Below are 20,387 nucleotides of genomic sequence, written 5' to 3'. Positions count from 1 at the left end.
TGGTTGGCACTCCACCGGATTTCTCTCCATGCTTTGATAAAACTACTCCGTAGTTTTTAAAATAAAGGAGTTAAGATTTTAAAGGTTCACTTGCCAGTATGTACTTTTTACATTCAAATTTCACTAACTGGTAAGAGAGTCAGTCCACTATTTTTCATTGACTATTTTATGTCTAAATGCACATTTCTTATCTCCATATGCAATATGTACATACATATACACTAATTTATTTTTCTCTATAGGTATCCAATGAACAAGGCCAGGGATATTCCTCAGACCATGTTGTTCACACAAACAAAACAAAAGAAAAAACAAATACAATATATATATATATATATATATATATATATATATATATATATATATATATATATATATATATATATATATATATATATATATATACAGAAAAAAAAAACTATCATTAAAAGAGGAAACATACATTTTAAAAATATTTCTTTTAAATTAAAAGGATTAAAACAAAAAACTTGAGTTTGTTTTCACAGCAACACATACATAAGTGTACTGAATTCAGACTATTGTGCAACAACAGCATGTATATAAAAAAAAAAGGTTCTACAGAGTTTGGTTTAAAGATTTGATATGTCTTGGGAAATAAAAGAAACCGCCCCACTTCTGCTGCTGCAGGGGAGAACAACATACTATATATATATATATATATTGAAGCGACTTGTGCAGCCCTCTCCAGCAGCCTTAGAGGTAGGTCAAGCCAAAAAAAGTTGGCGCTACTGACACACAAAAGCAACATTGGTTTGACCACTTTTCACTGGCACAAAGAACCAGCCAACGGACTTTCCATTTATTCTTTGTGTGTTGTGTTTTTTAAACTTTTTTCTTCCCCACTCACAGTGTTTTTTTGGTTACCTTCTAGGGGAAATAAAATTGATATTTAGCTATCAAACTTGTCCATAAATTTTGCCGATGCGGGTGGAATCATCCAATTAGAATAAACACAGTCATTGGCATATCTTGAAAAAACAGACTTATTGGCATCGAATCTCGGGATTGGAACGGGGCTTTCTTCAGGCCAGTTCGGATAAGACATGCCTAAAAATGAAAAGACATCATTTGTTCTGCACTGAAGAACCCAAAAAAATATATATCAAAAAGCTTCACGTGCAGACAGTAAGGCCCTTGGCAAAACTCCCTTAAATGAGAAAAAAAGACAAGCCATTGGTGTTGCTACAGAGACACATAACCAAAATAATATAGAAGAGTTGCCACTAACTCAAGTGAACATTAAGAAGGGTGTTTGTAGGTATGTATGTATGTATGTATGTATGTAAGCTTATTGAGAAATACATTGGAGAGAAATAAAATCCCAGCCAGCTAAATGTCATTTTTCAATCACAGCCCGTCACGTGACAGTAGCTGATTATTCGGTACTTTATCTCTCTCCAAGCTTTGCTACATCTCCCCTTAGTATCTATATAGCCGTTTGTTAATGCTAAATAGTTCTTAGTACCTTAAAAATAGTATATCATGATCTTTTAGTACTAAAGGTAAAGCAACAGGCATCTTACAAAGATCATGTCATATCAAGTTTTGTTTTATAATAAAAGGAGACAAGAGTCTCCCTGTTATTATATGTTTGCTGATAATGTGCCTCCATAGTAATATATTTGTAGCTCAACCTATATTAGTGATGATGCACAAGCCAATCAGCTCCTAACTGCCAAGCCATATGCTGAGTTTGAAAAATGGCAGTAAGGAGCTGATTGGCTGGTGCATTATCATCTTCGATTTGATCTCTTCTCCTGGCTTAATACAATCTGTCCAATGTTATTAATTTCCAGCGCTATTGCAAGAGTTTTATTCAATTTCAGTTTAGATGATTGAGATTATAGCAGCAAATTTTCAATAAATTTGATATTTAAGTAAAAAATGCGACTCCTGGAATTTCTAATGCAGTTTCCATGACAACAACAACGGCTAAAGTCTTTGCGATAAGAAGAGTCTGTAAAACAGAAAGATAACCAGCATATACTAAGAGGAAGTCCACCACGTAAGTTTAGCAAATTTAAGACTGAGGTTTGGTGATGATAAATAGGCCAATGCATTTTGGTTTAATATTATCCAAGGTAAATCAATAGTAATATTTTTTTTCCAGCATTGGTCAGACTGTTCCCCTTAATTTGTATACATGTGGAAACACAGAATAATGGAAAATCCCAAGTCTGATTCTTTCACTGTGGAAAATCAGAGAAAAAAAATAAGGAGTTTTGGCAAGAACTATGCTTACTGTCTCAGGTCACCAACACAACAAGACATATATACCAGAGACAACACAAAAGAAACAATTGTTCACAAAGCAAAAGTAACCTTCTTGTGTGTCATTGTCGCAATAACAGTCTATATAGGCCAAAGACGGTCAACGTTGGCTCTCCACCAGCAGTTTAACAGTGTGATCACCAAATGGACTGCACTGAAACAGCTGGTGGCGAGTAAGGTTTGATAGAAGGCAATGTATGTTTCCATAAGACCGTATTAACAAAGGATGTGCAATAAAAATAGAAGATAGGTTTACATTGTAATGCTATATGGAGAAAAGATGTCCCCCATTGGTTTACAACTGGAAATAAAGCAAGCTTATTCTGTTGCACTTGCCATTGCTGTACAAATGAAATCGAGTCCACTTCCTCCTCACCAGCTACAGACGCTGTAACCTGCTAATTACACTGCCATAAATTTGGCCATACATAACATATGGCTATCACCATGACATCAGTTTCTGTGCGTCATCCCAACCTCATAATAATCACCGCTTTATTTATAAAACGTACTGGTAACGTAAACTCTCTGACCTCCACAGTTACACATAATTAAGTTTGGAAAACATTTAAATCGATATAAGTGAATGTATAACTCCAGTTGTGTTGATAAAATAGAATAATAATCAGTTGTTATTTAAAGCAGCCTGGCATTAATTCAGGTTATTAAATGTAATAAGCTTTATTAAAATGATGGTAGCTGTCATAGACAAGGTTTATAAAATAGTGCACTGGATTATATTAGAAGTGCTGTTTGTCCTATCTCAAGCTGTCCAACTTAAATACAGGCCGCCAAATATTGAGTTGTTGCCAAAGCAACCAATCAGTTTGAGCAATTATCTAGTAAATTACAGGAGGTACGCCAAGCACTATTGGGGTTATTTTGGTTCACTCTTTCTGACAAATTCCTTCTTAGATGGACAAAACCATATGTACTGAGGGGGGGGGGGGGGGGCAGATGTAAAATGTGCAGAGAATTAGATTTGGGTGAGTTATTTTGATTCTGTGCAGGGAAAATACGGACTGCTTTATTTTTACACTGCAATATAGATCTCACTTTGCAGTAAAACCCCACCCAAATCTAATTCTTCCTGCACAAGTAACATCTGCCCCACCTGCAGTGCACATGGTTTTGTACATCTATGAAGGATTTTGTCAGAAAGAGTGAATTAGAATAAGGCCCTATGTGAGCTGCTGGCCATGCCCTTAGCCCCTCTTTTTTTTTTGGGGGGGGGGGGGGGGGGGGGGGGGGTGAGTGAAAGGGGGGCTCCCAACTGCAGCCCATAGTTGGGGCACCCGGATTGTCCACCAAAAAACTGGGCTGTCCCAAAAAATTCTGACAGTTGGGAGGTATGCTATAGTAACCATTGTCTAACTGAATTACTGTAAGTCAGCTTACCATACTATCCCTTCAAACCAGTACATTCATGAATTACACAGGTTCTGATTAAAGCCAGGTGGCATGCAGGTTTGAAGTAAGACAGTGACAGAACCAGAATGTCACGGTTTAAAGGGACAGTATGGCAGGCCTAGACTTCATGTCTGATTGTTTAGCAATGTTAGTCAATTTTGAGCTGCACATTTTTGGAGTCACTTTATCGCTATAAGGATATAGTGGTTTCTTATCATTCGGACCCAGAAATAAAAAAGATGTATGGAGGTACTTGTTTCCAGAATAGCATAACAATGTATTTCCACTGGGTACAACAACAACAACAACAACAACTGTGGTACACCTATGCTTAATTATGGTATCTAGATTTCGCCCAAAATACTTCTCAAATGCTAGTCGACTAGATGCACTACTAGATTAATACTTGTATTTAAACAGCTGCCCTCATATAAAGAGTGCATTAAAGAACCAAAATCTCAACCTCTCCCATACGGATGGCCATTCCGTCTCATGAGCTTGCTCGGTTTGACTATTTTCTTCTCTTCTTCCTCCTCTATTTTCACATTTAAAACTTAATTGAATGAATTTAAGCATCTGCTGTATTTATTTTTCCACTGATGAAAAGCTGACAACTGTATATACTTCTATTAGTTATTGTTGTTGCTCATTATGGACCTCTGCGTAGGTTGTTTATATAATGCCTGTCATCCGCTGAATAAAGTTTTGATTGAAGAACCAAAAAAACTCAAAGGCAACCAATCATTACATTGGTCTATTCAACTTTTAAAGGGATAACTTAGAAGGGAGCTTTCCAGAAACCAAAAATATGGACTTATGTGAATTATACAAGTTAAGTGCTGCTAGTTAATGATACAGATTGCCAAATATGAACTAGCGATTGAGTAATTTGATGATTTCTGTAAATATTTGTCTTAGTTATACTGTTGAGATGAGTTTTAGTGTTTATAGCTGTGTATACATTTTTATACAGTATACTCTCGTATGCTTCTTTTGAACAGTGCTGCAAATATCTCTGCAACCATCAGCATTTAAATAGGCAAAAGAATAAAAAAGCAATCCTCAAAATGAAACAGAAACAGCTGTTCAAGCAGAGTTTGATTGGTTTCATTCAGACACAAGAAGCCCCTGGGAGCGCTAGTGTTGTTCAGAGTTTGCACTTGTCCTATGTGATAGCGCAGCTAGAATCTAGTAAACGCATGGGAAATTCTACCATAGAGTTTGTTTTCAATCCAGGTTGAGGGAAGTGTTCGGGGGAGTGGGGCGTTATTACAGTCCACCAGGGGGGTTTCCTCTTCAGAAAGGCCGTCATCATAGAGAATAGAGTCTGCAGGCGTAGAAGCTGCAAGGTCCAAATAGTCCTGAGAAAGCAGGAAGTAGACAATATACACATTTAAATTACTTATTAACAAATAGAAATCACATATTGGTTGTCAAAAAAAAGTCTATAGATTTTTTTTTTTATGAAGATTTGGCAGAACCCAGCTCTATATGGTACATAAGTTGCAAATACTAATGTTTGGTTTCAAGATGGTCTTTGATACATCTAGAAATATTGTGGGCAAAGACCGCAAAGGCAAGTGGCATGTTCACAGTTTTATGTGGATTGGCAGTTAGTCCACCGGATCAGGAGGACACATGCTCTGAACAGCTGATCTTTTTGAAGCTTGATACATGGAGCCAAAATAAATTGTAGGGTCACACTGCGGATCCTAGACTGATGTGGTAATCCTCCCAGTCATTTTTTGAAAGGTCTAACAATTATACGTTGATGCATCTCCCCCAAAAATGAGTGACATGTAATGAAATGGCAAATTTTTAACAAAAGATGCCAAAAAAGTATGAAGATTTTTTTTTTTTTTAACTAGCCATTACTTTGCCCTAGATCTCTAAACTGGATGTATGCCAACTATTTTTGGTGATACGAGGAAAGAATGTCAAGAACATATATGAAAATATCCTTCTTTTGATTTAAGCTAAACTGCTCGCCATGCACATGGTGTGACCATCATACACCTGTCTGTGGTGGGCTCTGCATCGAAGCACATTTTTTTTTTTTAAACCCCATGTCCTCTACCACCTTTATGTTATGCCACTCTGCCATATCTTGCATCCCTGACCAACATTGTGTAGTGGCCGGACCTCTTTTTGGGCCCCCGGGACCCCAGCAGTGTCTGGATTATGGGTGTTCGTGGCTGTGAACCTAATCTGGACCCAATCAATGTCCTCTACCCCCTCTTGGTTATGTGACTTTACCATATGTTGCTTTCCTGACCCACTTTGTGTAGTGGCCAGACCCCTTTATGGGCCCCCAACGGGGTCGGAATTGGGGGTCAAAGTGGCTTGAACATAATCTGAACCAATGTCCACTACCCCCTCTATGTTATGCAACTTTGCCTTACCTTGCTAACACATTTCATGTAGTGGCCGAAGTCCATTTTGGGCCTTCAGAACCCCTACAGGGGTGATAGGGATGTCTTACCCCCACAATATTTTTTCTCCAGATTGTAAATCATATGTTTGGTGTAAATTGCTCCAGGCATTCCAGAGTTATGCTATCTGCTGAAATACTCTGTGCTTCTGCCTCAGCCCTAGGGGTACTAGGATAGTCTTACCCCTACAGTGTTTGTTCCCAGATTGTAAGTAATACGTATACCAAGTGTGGTGTAAATTGCTGCAGTCATGCAGTTTGTGTATGCTGGAACATACACAAAAGCGTTCAGCTAAAAATATGTTTTTTAATTAATAATAAATTTATCGATTATTTGTCTTTCTGAATTTTGAGTTATGAGCAAATTACAATAAGAATTTTAAGAATGGTCAGAGAACAGGTTACACAGGGTTAGGCTATAATATAAGGGAACAGGCTATAATTTTCTAGAATGTACTTGATAAATGTTATGTAAAAGCAGATTGATTAATTGATATACTGTAGGGAACTTTCCCTCGTTGGGATGTCGGATACATCTCCCCACGTACCCTCTCATACTTACTCTGCTTTTCACCATCATCTTCTCCAGCTCTTTACTGATCTCAGCAAATGCTGGCCTTTTGTCTGGCTCCTGTTTCCAGCATTTCAGCATAAGGTTGTACCTGAAAGCCAGGAAACACGTTAGTGCGCTCCGTATCCTATAAGGGCATCATCTTTGTAATAAGTGATGTATGAAACAGGTCAGTGTATGACATTCCTATCGATGTATTTGAAAGCTAGAAAGAAAAGCCTCAGTTTGTATTGGACCTGTCTAAATGTATACCAGCAGCTCTCATAAAAGGCCAGATGTACTAAGCCTTGTAAAGAGTGATGACCCACCAATCAGCTTCTACAGTATCTATCAAGCTATGGGCTGTGTTTGAAATATGACAGTTTGGAGCTGATTGGTTGGTGGTTTATCATCCTCCATTTTATCATTTTTGAAGCTTAGTGCATCTGGCCCTATATGTTTTATGCTCCGTACTTACATGTTAAGCCAATATACTTCCAGCATATGTATAAACAGAAAAGTGTTATCTGATGTGCTGTGACATAAAAGCATTCTTATTTTCTGTACACATATAGTCTAAGCATAACCTTTCTATAATAGCCAAGTATGTACAATATTTTTGTATTAGTCTATACAGTTTCATAGTATACAGTCATTAATTAAAATCTGGGATAGTAACATAGCTATCTACTCTCCTGTATTATGCAGGAGACTCTCTGAAATAGCAGCAATCTCCCTCCCTCCCTCATTAGTCTAGCAATCTCCCTCATTTCCCCTCGCCCACATTACATGGTTAAATTTTTTTTGGGAAAAAGGAATGAGAGATGGATACATTTACTTTGAATAATCAGCACCATTTCCCAGCACTTTACCAAGTATAGTAGCTCTTACTAACTGCTTTGGGGCTCATCTACATTTGGATATAAGTCATTTTACATGATTCCCCTCAGATGTAGCAGTACACACCCACGCTTCTAGGTGCCATGTTCACAATCTCTTTTCATAATCTCTCCATATATGGAACTAGACACGCCTTTGGGAGGAGCATGACACGCCCCCTCAATGGAGCGCTTTGCAAAATTCTATTACCAACTATAATCTGCCTGAATCTAGTTTTCAAAAGTAGCAAAGTATGAATAGGAACAGTTAGGCAAATGCTAGGCTTACATTTCATCGCTGCAGTTCTCTGGTTTCTCCATCCTGTAACTAGTTTTCAAGAGGTTGAATAGTCGCTCTGGAGCAATGCCTGGGTATGGATTTCCACCAAGCGTAACAATCTCCCACAGGAGAACACCGAAGGACCACCTGATCACCAGACATTGCACATATACAGTAAGGGGGAGAGGGAAGTCACATTAATAATCCTGTAAGTGCCTAAATATAACATGTTAGCACAATCTATGCAGCTATCCTTAATTTAGGGATCATCACTATAACCTAGTCCTGCGGAGGGTTCTCCGACCCCCTGCCTCATGCCATGACTATCTCTGCCTGCTTACATCCTGCTATCAAGCCACCTCCCACTTGCTTGCACCTCATGTAATCTGTCTCCCCTTCCTACTAGTTTGTAAGCTCCTCAGTGCAGAGCCCTCTTCCCTCCTGTTGTCAAAGCCCTCTTCTCTTCACATTTCACTCACAGCTCTCCCATACTCACACACCCAGCGATCATCTTCGTCCACATACTCATCTCCATCTTTGGTCACCAGCCCCTAGTAGTACATTGATCAAGTCCTCACTACTTACATTTAAGCTGTAATGTGTATTGAACTGTGGCATTCATTTTACCTGTACTCTATTTTTGTTATTTATTCACTGCAATGCTAAGTTTTGTCTCCCTGTACGGTTCCTTTGTACGGCGCCGCAAAACACTTGTGGCGCCTTATAAATAAAATGATGATAATAATAATAATAATAATAATAATACCAAGTAGCACTGAAGTTTTGTAGTTAGAGCACAGCGCTGGTTTCCATGTGGTTTTATAGACAGATGGGACTATAGTCCAAAGGTGTCCATCAATATGACATAAAGGTGATGACCAGCAGGCCACATGGTTAGCCATAAATTTATATTCCTCTCAAAATGATGCAATTTTCTTACTGCTAGGTATTAAGAGCCAGATTTGGATTTCTATACAAACCCAATGGTTTACGTGCACATTGGATGGTTGGGGGCCTGCATGTGTGCAGAATGGATCCTGCAAGTTCTCTCGCAGTCCCCCCTTAGTCCCAGCATGAATGACAAGCTGCGTGGTGCCCCTGTTTTTTTAGGCCTGGCAACAACATGGTCTGCGTCATTGGACGGATCCTGCTGACTGGTAAGCCTGAGTAAGCTCCAGCAGACTAGCCAAGCACTGCAATAATACACAAAAAGGGTCTATTTCCTACAGACACATCCTGCTGAATTTTATTTGTACTATCCACTGTGTTGGACAGTGTAGGGGCGCACTCATATGGCACCTTTTTTAATGGCCTAAATTTGTGGCAAAGCCAGGAGCAGATCACTAAATGACAACTGTGTTCGGTCTAGGACAGTCAATACGGACAATGGAGTTTATTCTGGTTGATTCGCTCAAATGCGTCCAGATCCCGCCTTTTGATTGGTGGTATGCCGACCCACCATTCGCATGGGGCGTACCTTCGTAAGGCATGCAAATGGATGTTTTACATAAATATTCATTCGCAGGCTGTGGGGGAACACCCACATCATTCGATGCTCAGAGCAACCTTAGATCACATTCTGAGGGAATAGGACGGGCAGCTGACTTCACCTTATGCCCCCACTTCATTTGTCCATTAGCATGAGCAAGCGTTCTCATGGGAACACCCAAGAAACTCTGGGCATTCCCATATGCTAATTGGCCAACCAGCCCCACCCTGCCCACCGGCCGCAAGGTTGGGTGCATGCACAAGTGCGATCATTCTATTAAAGTATTTCTGTCTACTTTTGGGGTAAGAAAGAAAATTTGATGTTGCGCTATTGTAACCAAATGAATCTAACGGTGCCCATGCGACAGGGCAGTGCGATGAGATGCGCGCTCCCCTGCACAGATCATCGCACAGCACATAAATCCTGTGCAGCTCATGCTTTAAGTACTAGATTGCATCGTATCTAGTAGAAAAACCATACAGAGTTCATGGCACCGTGTATGGGCACCTTCAAATAGTCATAACCTGCTCCCCTTTTCAGATTACTACCTGGCTGGAACGCTCCTCTCACACAGACTTTGCACATACACACAAATGCTAAACAACTACTTACACATCGCTTTGTGTTGTGTATATGTGATCAAACAGGGATTCTATCGCCATCCACTTCACTGGTATTCTTCCCTGGAAATTGCAGAAAGAAAAAATAATCTAAGCAGACGCTGTTGTGGGGTTAATATATCAGTTTGAGGACATTGCTTTAGCTATTTTCTTTTGTAAATACACACTACACACAGTTCAAAAATTCAATATAGGTGTAACATCTGTCTTAATATGAATACATCCATAAACTCCAAATCCACATTTATTACATAAGCGCAAAAAACAAACAAATCATAGATATACATACATTGTACAGATGTATCCTCATACGCAGAGTGCCAGAAAAGGGGACATGGCTTCTCCGTAAGGGGCCCAACCGCACAGGTCACACCCATTTTCATACCTCTGGGGGCGTGTCCAGCATTCTCAGAGATGCCGGGCTACCCCCAGAGACTAGTGCCTGCACAGTGCACACTGCTTGTTCCTACTATGAGACAGGAGTCAGGTGACGCACGTAATGTAACAGTGCAGCACCCTGCTCAATGTCACTGGGGAGGAGCCGGCATTTTTTTTTCACCCCTCAGAGAATGACAAGCGGGTGCGACCTGCAACCCACTAGATATAGCCACGCTCATTGTTGCCGCGCCAATCACTAAGTGCGTCTTCCATGGCATATGACACAATCCTGTCACCACGCACGTGCATATAATTTGCGTCCTCAGCTAATAGAAAAGCTTTGAGTGGCGTGGTGTTTCTGCGAGTGACCGAATCTTGTTAACGATGAACGTGGCTACATCTGTACTAAGGACCATGTGCTGACAAACGCCGCGACTACTTATACTGGAGCCCTTTCTACATAGGACTCAGTGACACACAGTTCAAGTGCCACAAGCCTCATTGGTCAGTGACAAAGCTGCATTAGTAGCTTAAAGCTAATAATGTAACTCATTTCTAATTGTTTTAATAATATGAAGAAGATCAGATGGTCATTTTCAGGGAAAAAGTATCTCAGAGAAGTCACCCTGTGGCACAGAGATGGGTCTATACGGCTTGATACTGTTTAGCATGAAGGAGCATCTTGGCAATAACCTGCCTGTGAGTTTATGCAAATACGGTTACAAACTTCTCCCCTTGTTTACATCTGTGGGGTCGACTGTGCAATGACAGACGCCCACTTTTAGTGCCCATGCACAATGTAATACAGGTTAGTGCCTTCCCTTCCTCCTTCAAACACGCTCTTGTCTCCCCAATTCTCAAAAAAACAAATCTGGACCCCAACTCTCCATCCAACTACAGGCCCATCTCCCTCCTCCCTTTTGCCTCCAAACTCCTAGAACGTCTGACCTATAATCATCTCCTAAGTCACCATACTGCTAACTCCATTCTAGACCCCCTCCAATCCGGGTTCCGCCCTTTACATTCCACTGAAACTGCCCTGACCAAAGTCACTAACGATCTACTATCGGCTAAATCCAAAGGCCTCTTCTCTATTCTCATCCAGCTTGATCTGTCGGCTGCCTTTGACACTGTTGACCACCCTCTCCTGCTCAACACCCTCCAATCCTTTGGCATCACTGGCACGGTCTTCTCCTGGTTCACCTCATACCTCTCCGATCGCTCCTTCTCCGTCTCCACTCCGAGCTCCTCCTCTCCTACTACCCCCCAGCCAGTCGGTGTTCCCCAAGGGTCAGTCCTTGGCCCTCTCCTCCCTCTACACCACCTCTCTGGTGTACCATCAGCTCCTATGGTTTTCATTACCACCTTTATGCTGATGATACCCTAATCTATCTCTCCTCCCCCGACTTATCCCCATCACTCCTGTCCAAGGTCTCCGAATGCCTCACGGCCATCTCAGCCTGGATGACCCAACGCTTCCTGAAACTAAACATGGCTAAAACTGAAACTAAACATGGCTAAAACTGAACTTCTAATCTTCCATCCCCCGAACATCCCCTCTTCTCCCACTATCTCCATCAGCATTGGTGAAACCGAGATCACGTCCACCGACCAAACGCGCTGCCTCGGTGTCATCATTGACTCCTCCCTCTCTTTCACCCCCCACATTCGTGCTCTCTCACAGTCTTGCCGCTTTCACCTACGCAACATCTCACGCATCAGACCATTCCTCTCCACTGACGCGACCAAAATTCTCATTCACTCTCTTGTCATCTCCCGCCTTGACTACTGCAACATCCTTCTCTCTGGGCTACCTCTCACCCGCCTCGCACCTCATCAATCCATTCTTAACGCTGCTGCTAGGCTCATCTTCCTCTCCCGCCGCTCTACCTCCGCCTCCCCCCTCTGTTTATCTCTTCACTGGCTCCCCATTCCTTTCCGAGTTCTCTTTAAACTCCTCACCACCACCTACAAGGCTCTCTCCTCCTCCACAGCTCCCTACCTCTCTTCACTGATCTCTATCCACACTCCCTCCCGTCCTCTTCGCTCCATCGCTGACCGCCGACTGACCTCTCACCTAATCACCTCCTCCCACTCCCGTGTCCAAGATTTCTCTCGCGCTGCCCCCCTGCACTGGAACAACCTCCCGCCACCCATCAGGCTATCTGATTCCCTTACCTCCTTCAAGCGCTCCCTCAAAACCCACTTTTTTCGACTAGCCTATCCCTCCTCCTAACCTCTTTTGATCCTCCTATCCTGCCTCCGTTCCCCTCCATTCGTCCACCCACCTATTTTTAGTATGTTAACTCTTATGAGCAGGGCCCTCCTTCCTCACGTACTCACCCTACCTCATTACCTCACCTGTGCTCCTGTCCTGTTCTTCCCTTCCTCTACTTCATCTTCAGTCTCCTTGACAATTTTGACACCTACTTCTGAACTGATGCTGATTTTAGTTCTACCAGCTATACCCCTATTTATACTGTATCTTTCAACACACCCTGTACGTTACCTTGTAATTAGTTTTTTTTTGTTTGCTATGTACGGCGCTGCGGACACTTTGCGGCGCCTTATAAATAAACCTACTACTACTACTACTATACACCACCAGATGCACCCAAACCTGCGCCGGCCCTATGACACCTGCCATTTCTCTATCTGACTATGGCCTCCTATGTATTACTTCCACAACACACCTACCGAATAGATCATTGTTACGTGCACTACAAACAACCTCCCAGTCACCCATCACATTTCTGCCATGTTTTTGGTAGTGCCTGACCCAACTGCAACAGCACCTTTGTGTCTAAACACTGGGCCTAAATCAGATCTGATCGCAGGGCGAATCACAGAGCCCTGTGTTCAGGTAAGCATAGCCCTGCCAGTATGTATCCCTGCCCGTGTGCATGGCTGCAAATAGGGTTGCCACCTCACGCTTCATCGATTCCTGGAGATTCCAACCCCTTAAAAAGTGGGCGTATCCTCGTAAAGTGGGCAAGGTCTATTTAGAAAAGTGGGCATGTCCTCTGAATATTCCCTCCTTCCAGGAACTGGTCCTTGTACAGAGATAGTGGGCAATGAAGATGGCACTCTCAGATTTAATCAAAAAGTGAAAAACAGCAAGTTTATTGCTAGTACAGGAACCCTGAGGACGGGCGGATTGAGCCCGAAACATGTCGGACCTGTACTAGCAATAAACTTGCTGTTTTTAAATTTTCGATTAAATCCAAGAGTGCCATCTTCATTTCTCTCTCTCTCTCTCTCTCTCTCTCTCTCTCTCTCTCTATATATACACACACACGGTACTTATGTAATATCTAGGCTCCCGGTTTTCTTATGAGACCGCGTCCGCTCGCCTCGCTTCGGGCACGGTGGCTCGCTGCGCTCGCCACACTATATAAAATCAACTCCATGCGTAGTTGGATAGTAGGGGTATGAAAAAATGGGGTGCATTTGACATGGGAGCCCAGATAATACATAAGTACCATATACACACACATGTATATATACATATACATACATACATACATACATACACACACACACACACACACACACACACACACACACATACACACACACACACATACACGTATTAATACACAGATCAATAAATGTGCACATACATTGGTGGCCAGGGCCAGGCTGGCAGTGGGCAGGAGGACGACTGTCCCGGAGAGTGGACAATACATGCAGTGGGATGGTCAGACGCGGAGGTCACAGTCAGACAGAGACTGACCCCGTGATGCAACAACTATGGGATATTTCGGGATAAGTCTGTGGTAAGGTGCATGGTGCGACCTAGTAGACATAGTACATACTGTAGCTGACCAATAGCTATTTGTTTGCCGTGATTTAATATTAGGTATATGTGGCCACACCTGTGTCAGTAACCCACATGGTTATTTAAGTACACATGGCATTGAGTGGTGGGGTTTGCTGGGGCAGGACAAACCTATCAGGGCAGATTTGTCCTGCCCCAGCAAAACCGACCACATAAAGTTGTAAGCCCCCCCCCTCACCTCCGCTCCGGCGTTAGTGCGCCAGAGCTTCCCTGCAGTGCTGCCGCTGTCCTCCCTGCCTAAGCCGCCTGTCACATTCAGCAGTGACATCGGCGGCAGGCTGGGGGATGTTCGCGGCGGCTCGGGAGAACTCGGGTGCCTGCGCGCTCCCAAGTCCCCCCGAGCCGCGCCGACCATACCCGAGCCTGCCGCCGACGTCACTGTAAAATGAGTGACGGCTGGCGGGTGGGTCAACGGAGCTCCGGCATACCGATCGCCGGAGCGAAGGTGATATGGGGGGGGGGGGGGACACTGGAAGGGTGGGGGGCTCTAGAGGTACACACCTGGACACCATTGGCGCACACCTATTCTATATTAGTGATATGCCCGGAAATTTTCCAGGACAGCCCGCTGCTGCAGCGCAGCTGAGCCCAGAACATTTCCAGGCATACCACTCAAGGGGTTAAAGCTGGGTATTAGGTATAGGAGCATGCAGCTGCTCTCTGGCAGCAAAGGGCAGCAGGAAGGATGGAGCACTGTTCCAGCATCAGCAGCGAGGCTGATGCCAGTGCCAGACACTGACCTGACAGCAGCACAGCATTGCTAGGAGGTTACACGGCGGAAGACCCCGGAGATGCAGGAGGCTGTTATGCAATCTTCCTCTGCATCCTCCTGTCCCGTGTGCAGCCCTGGCCGGGACCACCTCTCACTCCCCAGCAGCAGCAGTCTCCAGGAAGCGGTGTGCAGTGACAGCAGCCGGCCGCGTCTATGTGTGATTCAGGCACACACGCCGGTCCTGTGCTGCTGCTGCCCGGGGAGCGCAGCTGTGACTGAGGGAAGCGGAGGTCACAGTCAGACAGTGACTGACGCTGACGCACACACAGGGGGAGGGGGGCATCTGCGGCGGAAAGCCCGGAGGCTTTTTCAGATACACGGATTCCGGGAGAATCCCGGAATCCGGGAGACTGGAAAAGCCTCCGGGAGTGTTGCCACCCAAAACGGGAGATTTGCGGAAATCCGGGAGAGGAGGCAACCCTAGCTGCAAATGAGTCTGTAGCTGTACAGGATTCAGAATCGGGCACACTGTAAAGGACACCTATGCATTCACTTCATGTAAGTCACATGGCTTAATTCAAAGCGGATAGGGAAAATTTGTTCTCAAAATGAGAGAGTTAGGTTTTTGTTTTATTTTTTTCTCTGCAGGGTAAATACTGGCTGCTTTATTTCCACACTGCAATTTAGATATCAATTTCAACATGCCGCACCCAAATATAACTCTCTGCACATGTTACATCTGCCCCACCTGCAGTGCACATGGTTTTGCCTATTTTGAGAACAAATTTGCCCTGCAATCAGGTCTGACTTAGGCCCATCATTTCTATTCAAAATAACACAGTGCATACAGCACACACGCTGTAGCCTACAGCACCCCAGTATTTGCCTTTATCGGTATAGTGTGGGGCAGGTTAATAGAAGTCAATGCCTTACAGCATAGTTCTACCTATATTAATATCTAGCATTTATAGAAATAGTACATTCTACAAAAAAGGACATGTGTCATACCTAACAACTACACCAATATGGTATTGCTAATAATATAAGTCACACATATGTAAAGGTTGCCAATTGGCCTTTGTGTAATGTATATTCAGTTATACAAGCAACACGGTAGAATGTGTAGGCTGTGCCATTACCTTGCTTCTCTTTACATACGAGTCTTCTTCGTACACATCCCTGGACAGACCAAAGTCAGAGATTTTCATTTTGCGTCCTTCTGCCACAAGGACGTTCCTTGCTGCCAGATCTCTATGTACAAGCTGGGAAATGGGAGAAGACATATTACAGTAATGAGGAATATGCTTAAGCACTGTACACATGGGGCGAGGTAAGCCATTATCGTTGGTTATATGGTCGCTGAGTGACCATATGGCCAGTGTGTTTTTCAGGGGAGGAAAGATAGACTTAAGTATCATCAGTGCACAGAGGATACTGAAATCCAACAGAGTTGACTAGTTTGCAAAGAGAGGACCCAAGCCTTGTGCTGAAGTACAACTGACAGTGGTAGTGTAGAGGAGGTAGAATCAGAGAAGCGAACACTTAAAGAGCGATTAGATAAGTAGGAATAGAACCAAGAAAGGACTGTGTTCTGAAGACCTAGGGATTGTTTGTATGAGAAGAGAGTGGTCAACATTGTCAAAGGCAGCCGAGAGATCTAGAAGAAGAAGAAGTGAGAAATGGCCTTTAGATTTAGCAGTGGCCAGATCATTGACTACTTTAGTCAGTGCTGTCTCTTTGGAGTGTTGAGAGTGATAGCCTTTACTGAAGTGGGTCCAATAAGTTGTAGTCATTAAGAAAGTGGATGAGGCGAGTGTAGGCAAGTCTCTCAAGTAGCTTGGAGAGGAATGGGAGTTGAGACATAGGACAGTAGTTAGAGAGACAGTTTGGATCAGAATTTAGTTTTTTTAGAATGGGAGTAATAAGTACATGCTTGAACAGAGAAGGAAGGATACCAGGAGAGAGAGAGAGAGAGAGAGAGAGAGAGAGAAAGAGAGAGAGAGAGAGAGAGAGAGAGAGAGAGAGATATTACAGATTTTAGTTAAGTTTGGGATAAGCACAGGAGACAAAGCTTTAATGACTTGTAAGAGTATAGGATCAAGAGGAGAGTTAGTGGAGTAGGAAAATGAGAAGAGTGTGGATATTTCAACCTCACTTGTGAGGTCAAATGAGGAGAAAGTGGCAAAGGGCTCAGGAAAGGAAGTAAGAAAGTCACTGGCTGAAGAAGAGCAAGACATTTCATCTTGGATTTTACACCAATATTAGCTGGTGGGGAGGGTGAGGAAGGGTAAAGAAGTAATTTAAATATATTAAACAGTTGTGATTCCAGTGGTCAGTATACATACATCATAATCCCGACTGTCGGTACTCATCAACGAGCACAATGAAACCTCTTGTGGGCTCGCTACACTACTGGCTAGATGTCTCACTTTGCTCGCCACAGGTTCCATTCTCCCTCTCTGGGGGTCGTGATCCCCCATGAGGGAGAAAAGCCCCTGTCAGTTGGCATCCTGACTGTCGGACATTCTATGGGGGTCGTGGACCCCCATGAGGGAGCATAGCCCCTGTCAGTAGGGATCCCGACTGTCGGACATTAAATAGTTGGGATTCCAATGTCGGTGTACTGACCTTTCGAATCCCGACTGTCGGGCAGTCATCCGGCACCCTTCTGAGAGATCCAGACCATAAAGTGTGGTCACCTCCTCCCCAGTAGAAGTATAAAATTGTGCTAAAATGCAACCAAAGAGCACTCGAAGGCTTCTCCTAACATAGAGTATACTCTTAAGTTGCATACACTACAGTAAGTCGTTCTCTACTCAGCCTGTTGCCACCTTTCTAGGGATATTTTGGAAAATGGCCAGAGGGAGGCTTTGCCTTTTAATGTGCAGATGCCATCTTCTTGAAGATAGCACTGGGAAGATGACGCCAGTCCTTAAGTATAGGTATACTTTGAAGGTTAGGGCAGAAAACCCGGAACTTCAAAAGGCCCAGTAAGCAGCCCAAGCAGAGATAATTAGTACCCCCTCTCAGTGATAACTTGCTATACATAGCTATATATGTGACCGTATATATGGTAATAAGGTATTGCTAATATCGCTACCATGACCACCTTTAGTTATCCACTGCACAAAGAAAAAAATAGCCTACCTATTAAAGGGACTGGCAGCTTCATCTGGCCCCCTTCCCTGCACCAAATGCCAGCAGTGACTATCAATCATAGGTATGCTTACCTTCATTTCTGCTAAATACAGCATTCCTCTGGATATCTGCCAGGCAAAGGAGATGAGGTCTCCCATTGTTAGGGCTCTTTCATCTGGGTTGTCCAGATAGCTTGAGTTTCGATCACCACCTACAGAACTGGGCCCGACTTTGCGACTTTCCCTTAGGAAATTGCGCAAGGAGCCATACTTTGCATACTCCACTATAAGGTGCAATGGGCCTGGCAACAAGAAGAAAACATAGTCACTACATAATATGCATATATATAAAATTGAAACATTATACAATATATACTGTAGCATCTTCACAGTCTTCAAGTGGAATTACTCACCATCCTGTGTACAGGCCCCATACAGTTTGATGACGTGTGGATGGTTCACCTGCTTCAGGAGGTTAAACTCTGAGAGAAGGTCCCGCAACTCACTCTGGGAGGCATTTTCTGTAAGGCGAGATCAGTTGGGTTGAGCAGAGTAATACAGGTTCTATTTGGGATATTTGGCTTCAGGCGGCCGCAGTCCCTCATTCTACAGTAAATGAGCGTGGTACTTTATATCACTATTTTCTGAAAAAGTACCAGGATAATAGAGGAAAGCATTCGTGGTACTTCTGCAAGGATAGAACTGTCACAATAGCAATACCCCTACAAGTATCCTTATTGCATTATAACGCATTGTGTTACCAAAGTGGAATGATAAATATTACACATAGCCTATTACTTACCAGTCAAACTTAATAGAGGTTTTCATTGTGAAAAAAACTCATAAAAATATTTCCCTTTTGTCATAATAGTACATTACCACCTTACCATTGGACTACTTAATGCTAAATTAACAATATGGCAGCCAGTCAGATGCACACATGTGGGTCTACTGTGCCATTAGTAGACCAGGGTTTGTGTGAGGCATAATGTGTACTGGGGGCACTACAGCATGATTAGCTGTTGTCTAGAGTATGATCGCACACATTATACGATTTAATAATATTGCCAGCATATCAGATTGACAGTTTAATTGATAGGGGCCCCCACAAATTCATTAATCTGGCCCTCCTCCTCCTCTACTGATGTGACAAAAAGTTGGCCTAAAGTCTCTACTCCTGTAGTACATAAGTTTGAGAGAACTCCTTATTTTCCATAGGGTGTAAAGGAGTTCAGGGCCGGATTATACATTAGGGGCCCCGGAGCACTTAAGACAGGAGGGTCCCTGCCCTTATCTGCACACACACACATACACACTGTACGTACATACATCCATACATATACATATGCACGCACGCGTCTAGCAGGAGGGCACAATTCAATACAGATTTGTGGTGTTTTACTGTGCTCACTAGAGGGTTGGGTGTGTCCAGGCTTATTGTATATAGGGGCAAATTTATCATTCAATATTTGCAGCTAATTCCCTGAAAACATTAGCCATAAATATTGGTTACCTCCTGAATGTATGTAGAATGGACAGCTGCAGGTATTGCTGATACTTGATGCCATCCCTCCATTGCCAGCTGCAATCACATCCCCCATAGGTTTATATGGGGGATGCTATGCTGAGTGATGTACCAATATCTGGAATGCCCACAGCTACCATCATCTCAGAATGGCGGTTGCTCATTGTGTATCCTATGGGCTCCACACTGAACTGCTGGCCAGACAGTGGTCACAGTGCGGAGATGCATGCACAGTCCACCCAGCACTCGGCACAGCAGACCGCAGGGATGGGTTTCTTTCGGAGCTCCTGTAACAGCATCTGCCTGGTGATGCATCCGACCTTTAGGATGGCATATTGCAATGTGAACCTGGGTGGTAATATCCCACCCAGCTGGCACTGAATATGCGGTCCATAATAAATAGGCCCTAAAGTATTGTTATCTAGATTCAGCTTAACTCTAGGGTAACTATATACTTAGGTATATATGCAAGTGTTAAAGAACAGAAGGTAAGGGTGGTGTGTTCATTATTTTTGTTTTTTAAAGTCACAATGCTCTTCTGCATAACAGTCTGATCAGTTATTAGCTGATCAGATGTCACACAGAAGAGCATTGTTACTCTATGATTTACATTGAATAAAAATATCTACCGGTACTAATATATAAATACACCACCCCTGCCTCCTGTTCTTTTACACTTCCATATATAGCTATGTAATATTTAACCTTTCTGCTAGTTACTGTAGAATTGCGCTTAAATCTTTTACTTACAGTTCAATATACAGTCCCTTTTGATAAGAGCACCCGCCTGTCTCGGCACTGCCTTCCCAGGGGAATTAAAAGCGGTCAGCAAACTATCTCTTCC

At 43.2% G+C, this 20,387-nt stretch overlaps 1 protein-coding gene across 1 annotated transcript in view; it reads right to left on the bottom strand.

Moving 5' to 3' along the window:
* Positions 1-414: 414 nt before the first annotated feature.
* RET (ret proto-oncogene) overlaps positions 415-20,387 on the bottom strand; it is a 95,120-nt gene continuing 75,147 nt past the window's right edge. The window contains exons 13-20 of the mRNA XM_083146284.1: positions 18,432-18,539; positions 18,112-18,320; positions 16,021-16,143; positions 9,943-10,013; positions 7,851-7,988; positions 6,696-6,795; positions 4,916-5,063; positions 415-1,068 (exon numbers count right to left, since the gene is read on the bottom strand). Coding sequence (XP_083002410.1) covers positions 911-1,068; positions 4,916-5,063; positions 6,696-6,795; positions 7,851-7,988; positions 9,943-10,013; positions 16,021-16,143; positions 18,112-18,320; positions 18,432-18,539 — 1,055 coding nt within the window. The 3' untranslated portion in view covers positions 415-910. The remainder of the gene's footprint in view (positions 1,069-4,915; positions 5,064-6,695; positions 6,796-7,850; positions 7,989-9,942; positions 10,014-16,020; positions 16,144-18,111; positions 18,321-18,431; positions 18,540-20,387) is intronic.

The sequence above is a fragment of the Crinia signifera genome, chromosome 6 (assembly GCF_055691185.1).
Source record: "Crinia signifera chromosome 6, ASM5569118v1, whole genome shotgun sequence".
In the NCBI taxonomy this organism is placed as follows: Eukaryota; Metazoa; Chordata; class Amphibia; order Anura; family Myobatrachidae; genus Crinia; species Crinia signifera.
The sequence above is the reverse complement of the archived record's forward strand: the minus strand, read 5'-3'. Positions and strand labels throughout refer to the sequence as shown.